The 5,683-nt window shown below is 45.7% G+C and overlaps 1 protein-coding gene across 1 annotated transcript; it reads left to right on the top strand.

The window, feature by feature from the left end:
- Positions 1-3,470: 3,470 nt before the first annotated feature.
- On the top strand, positions 3,471-4,648 carry LOC133390003 (LIM and SH3 domain protein 1-like). Its single transcript, XM_061637847.1, has one exon. The coding sequence runs from the start codon at positions 3,680-3,682 to the stop codon at positions 4,481-4,483; it is 804 nt and encodes a 267-aa protein (XP_061493831.1). The 5' UTR covers positions 3,471-3,679; the 3' UTR covers positions 4,484-4,648.
- Positions 4,649-5,683: the final 1,035 nt, after the last annotated feature.

Below are 5,683 nucleotides of genomic sequence, written 5' to 3'. Positions count from 1 at the left end.
CATTTCAGACAACAACAAAACATCATTGTTCCTACCGGTTGGTTGATTGGTTTGCTTGCTTTGAGCATTTTTACCCCACCCTTTAGCTTAAAAATGGCCCTCAGATTGGTTTACAAAAGTCAGTAATAACACCCCCCCTGCCTTCAGGCTTACAATCTAAAAGATACAGCAAAAAAGGAATCTGCTGTAGCCTGGAACTATATGTGGGCAGTGCAGCTGACTGCTGAAAGCGATATGGCTGTGGGCAGCCTGAGGAAACTCTGTCCACCTTGGTACCTGCTTATCCATAAAAACAGACCTAGAGTGAGAGACTAGGATGATGTCAGTGGTTTCCAGTAACTGTTATGAGATGGGACCCTGGGTGGATGTGTGGGAGTCCTGGGTGAGAGTCAGGAGGCTGAGAGGGGAGGTCTGTCAGAAGGGGAAGTAACTGATATCTGTTTGTATTTATTGGTAATTTAAATATGTAACACTGTATATATTTGTAACACTTGTTGCTGTTTAAGTTGTCTGTTTTAGTTTTCTGTAAACCACTTAGAGATATTTTTATATATTAAGCGGCATAAAAATGGAACAAATAATAAATAAAGGGATTTGGAAGGAGAGAAAAAAAGCAAACTCAGGCACTAGATTCTAGTTACATTCTTGCTTAGCTCCCAAATCAAGAAACCTCCTCAGAAGCGGCTGCAGTGCAGCTAGATGTTGGCCTAGATGTAGGGCCTTGGCCTTCTTAGGCCTGTGAGAAATTTGATGCTATCTCATCAGCCCATGCATGGAAAATAAGGCATAGGAGGGTCCAGATGAAGCCACCAGCCCAAAGCAGATGGCACCAACAGGAGCTTTCCTCCAATGCAAATAGCAGAATTGAGGGCAGTTCACTGGAATCATAGGGGAAGGATTAAACTTCCCTCCCCATCTGCTGTAGCCCCAAACCTGTGCAGGTTCTGCTACCAAGTCTATTTGTGTTAAATAAAAAAATGTTTGTGTTAAATCAAAAAATGCATATAATGTCATGTTCACTTTGACCTTCAGGTCCTCAGGGCATGATTGCTACACAGCGGTATTAAAAAATAATTTAACCTATCAAAATCAACAGTCCTTAAAAATGCCTAAGTTTGGATTGATTGTGCGTGGTGTGTTTTTCTTTTTAACCAAATGTTTTTATTTGTGCATTAGAATGCTTGTAATATGTACAGCTGAATCTCTCAGCAGCAATAGTAGACTTCGTGCCATTTAGGGAATGGAAAGTATGTCACCACAATGACAACTTTGTCTCTTTCTCTCAATCTCTCTGAATACAGCCAGAAAAAAACTGACAGATCTTCTACATAAAAGAGTGCCAAGTCGTTTTCAAAGAGGCAGACAGAATGAGTGTAGACTTCTTCAAATATATCACACCCTGATTCACAGTACCAGCAGCCTACATTATTTGCTTGTTGCTAAAATTATACAGCCACAATAGTGGCTGTATACAATAGTCAGCATGGATTTTTTGCATTCCGCAATGTTAAATTGAAAATATCCCCTATGGCATTCTGATGCTTCCCATAAGCTCATTTCAAAACAAAACCTTACAAAGCTTATAGTTCTGAACTCAGAAACGCTTGCTTAACAACCCTCTAAATTTTCATGGCAATACACAAAACAGTCAGAGAGAATCGAGACTTCAAAGTGTAAAAAGAAAGAGAGAAAAGGAGACCCCTTTTGGACTTTTTTCTTTCAGAGTTCTCATAATTTGCTGAAATTAATTAAAAATCAGCCATGTTCACACAGTACCTGTAATCATGTTACTGACCTTGCCCCATACTCCAACCTTCATCTTCTGCAGTTTTAACATTTTTTTAAATGCCTAGCTGATTTTTAATTAATTTAAGAAATGTAGCATTGAACTCAATGATAATGTGGGGCATGCTCAGTAAGAACCGTCAGTGTTCTAAAAGCCAGACTGATAGCTGCTTCGCTTGGCTAAGTGTAGTTTGTGAAGAGTGCTGAGAGGAGACTGCTATGGCAAATGTTCCATTCCCTGGCAAGGTCCTTGAACGAGTGGTTGCAGGCCAGCTCCAGACACTCTTGGATGAGACCGATATGATCCATTTCAGTCAGGTTTCAGCCCTGGTTTTGGCACAGAAACAGCCTTGGTCTCCCTGTATGATGACCTTTGTTGAGAGAGACAGGGGAGAGTGACTCTGTTGATTCTCCTTGATCTCTCAGTGGCTTTCGATACCATCAACCATGGTATCCTTCTGGGAAGACTGGCTCAGTTGGGAGTGGGAGGGACTGCATGGCGGTGGTCCCACTCCTACTTGGCAGGTTGCCTCCAGAAGGTGGTGCTTGGGGAACATTGCTCGGCACCCTGGACTCTCCAGTATGGGGTTCCACAGGGGTCAGTTCTGTACCCCATGCTGTTCAACATCTACATGAAACCATTGGGTACGATCATCTGGAGTTTTGGAGTGTGTTGCCATCAGTATGCTGATGACACACAGCTCTATTTCTCCTTTTCATCTTCTTCAGGTGAGGCTGTCAATGTGCTGAACTGGTGCCTGGCTGCGACAATGGATTGGATGAGGGCTAATAAACTGACGCTCAGTCCAGACAAGACTGAGATGCTGTTATTGGGTGGTTCTTCTGACGAGATGGTGGATGTTCAACCTGTCCTGGATGGGGTTGCACTCCCCCTGAAGGAGCCGGTTCATAGCTTAGGTGTTCTCCTAGAACCATCTCTGTCATGTGAGGCTCAAGTACCCTCAGTGGCACAAAGTGCCTTCTACCAACTTCAGTTGGTGGCCCAGCTATGCCTCTATCTGGGCAGGGATAACCTGGCTTCAGTTGTCCATGCTCTGGTAACCTCCAAGTTAGATTACTGTAATGTACTCTATGTGGGGCTGCCTTTGAAGATGGTTCAGAAACTGCAGCTTGTGCCAAATGCAGTGGCCAGATTGGTAACAGGGACTAGGAGGTTTGAACATATAAAACCAATTTGGGCCTACTTGCATTAGCTGCCTGTATGTTTCTGAGCTTGATTCAAGGTGCTGGTTTTAACCTATAAAGCCTTACACGGCTTGGGACCACAATACCTGATGGAACGCCTCTCCCGACATGAACCCACCCACCCACTACTCTCAAAATCTAAGGCCCTCCTCTGGGTGCCTACTCGGAGGGAAGCTGGGAGTCTGGCAACAAGGGAGAGGGCCTTCTCAGTGGTGGCCCCCAAATTATGGAATGATTTTCCTGACGAGGTGCACCTGGTGCTTATCTTTTTGGTGCCAGGTCAAGATTTTCTTCTTCTCCCAGGCATTTTAGCATTTTAGCATGTTTTTTTTTTAAAAAAAATTAAAGTATGTTTTTAAAATTTGTATTCCCTCCCCCGTGTGTGTGTGTGCGTGCGCGCTCCCTCAAGCTGACGAGGAGCAAGACAGAGGTGTGTGTAAGGAGACCAAGAACCGCGAGGGGAAAGAACGACTGCCTGCCTGGCCGCACCCCTTCCTCAGTCGCTTCCAGCCGTTGCTGAGGCGGCTTCTTTCCTTCCTTCCTTCCTTCCCTCCCTCTTCCTCCTTTCACCTGCCACCAGCACAGTTCTCTTGGCGGCAGGGACCAACTCCCACCCCTACCTCGGGTCTTTTTTCTTCCCCTCCCCTTCCTCGCACGTACAGACATCGCCCCCCTCGCTTTGGCCGCCATGAACCCCAGCTGTGCCCGCTGCGGCAAGATCGTTTACCCGACCAAGAAGGTGAACTGCCTCGACAAGTTCTGGCATAAAGCATGTTTCCACTGCAAGGTCTGCAAGATGACCCTCAACATGAAAAACTACAAGGGCTATGAGAAGAAGCCGTATTGCAATGCACACTACCCGAAGCAGTCTTTCACTATGGTGGCAGACACAACAGAGAATCTGCACTTAAAGCAGCAAAGCGAGCTTCAGAGTCAAGTCCGCTATAAGGAGGAGTTTGAAAAAAATAAAGCGAAGGGCTTCAGTGTGGTGGCCGACACCCCTGAACTGCAGCAAATCAAGAAGACTCAGGATCAGATCAGTAATATAAAGTACCATGAAGAGTTTGAGAAGAGCAGGATGGGCACACCTGGCGGAGAGGGAGGAGAAATGGAATGCCGCAACTCACAGGAAGGTGCCAACTACAGGAGACCAGTGGAGCAGCAGCAGCCGCCACCACACCAGCAGCCTCATCATGTCCAACCAAGTACCCCTGTTTACCACCACCAGCCACCACAACAACCAGCCTCTCAGTCTTACGGCTACGAGGAACCAGCAGCACCTGTCTCAATACAGCATAATGTCCCATCTGGAGGAGGGAAGAGGTTCCGTGCGGCCTACGATTACAATGCAGCTGACGAGGATGAGGTCTCCTTCCAGGATGGCGACACCATAATCAATGTGCAACAGATTGATGATGGCTGGATGTATGGCACAGTTGAGCGGACCGGAGACACAGGCATGCTTCCAGCCAACTACGTGGAGGCTATATGAGCTCCACTCGGGTGCCACCCTGAAAGCAAGCGGGGTAGGGCTCTTGTGTGCTTCTTGTTCCATTATCCGTTCTCTGCTGTCTTGTCACATCATTTATTTTGTTCTGAACCTCTGACATGGCCATTTTCTTTATTCTTCTGCCAACTTAGCCTTGTTTTGGAGGCATTGAAACTCGGGGTGGGCGTCTTTTTTACTGTTGTGTGAGACTTTTCTCAGAGCTCAGTTGTCCTTCTGTCCTTTCCCCCGCTTTCATGAAACATGGCAGTGTGCCCTCCTCCCTCCCTAGGGATCTGCCATTTTGGGAATTGATTTGAATCCTGAATTAAACGAGCACAATTTGCTACCTGGAACCAGGAATTGGTGTAGGGACCACAGCCATGCTTGCTTTTGGGGGATGTGAAGCTGTGAGTAACTTCAGCAAGTCTCTGATCATATATGTTTTTAATGTTTTTAATTGCTGTAAACCGCTCAGAGAGCTTCGGCTATGGGGAGGTATATAAATGCAATTAATCATCATCATCATCATCCCCTGTCAGAGCTCTAGTGGCCACAGTGGTATAACAGTCAGCCGCTCTGATTGAAGCTCTGTGAGGAGAACAGGGCATCTCCTAGCAACTCTCAGCACCTTTCACTAACTACACTTCCCAGGATTCTTTGGGAGAAGCCATGACTGTCTAAGGGGAAATAAAGGTCTGGTGTGGATGTGGCCAGTGACAGCTTTAGTTTAAATTTGGGTGGGAGGCTACACGTGCCTGCTATAGAATAAAAAGGTGGAGGAAACCCTGAAAAAGAATGATACAGTTCACAATGTTTTCCTTTTGGAAAGGAAATGGGCTTCCCCTCTGCCCAGTGTTCACCCATCCAATCTCCACCCCTGGAGGCACATGTTAACAAATTCAAGCTACACAGGAAGTGGATTAGACTGTGAAAGACCAACCGAAATGGTGTTTGCATTTTGACAAATTTGTAGGGTAGTACAATATCTCAGAGAGGAGGTCAGGTCTCCTGCTCCCCTGGTGCATTCACTATAGCTGCCCAGTTTCTCTGCTTTTTAAACTTTGATAGAAATATCTGTTAGCTATAGGTACATTCTTAAACCACAAGGTTTTTTGCCTATTAGTGAATGACTTCATTAACAACCCCTATGACAGTAAAGGTTATTTAACATAGTATGAAATATAGCCCAACATAATATGAGAT

This window comes from Rhineura floridana, chromosome 8, assembly GCF_030035675.1.
Source record: "Rhineura floridana isolate rRhiFlo1 chromosome 8, rRhiFlo1.hap2, whole genome shotgun sequence".
Taxonomy (NCBI): Eukaryota; Metazoa; Chordata; class Lepidosauria; order Squamata; family Rhineuridae; genus Rhineura; species Rhineura floridana.
Note: the sequence above shows the minus strand (reverse complement) of the source record. Positions and strands in the feature narration are given on the sequence as shown.

Excerpts from the sequence above, each read along its gene's own strand:
- LOC133390003 (XM_061637847.1), top strand. The coding sequence starts at position 3,680 with ATGAACCCCAGCTGTGCCCGCTGCGGCAAGATCGTTTACCCGACCAAG.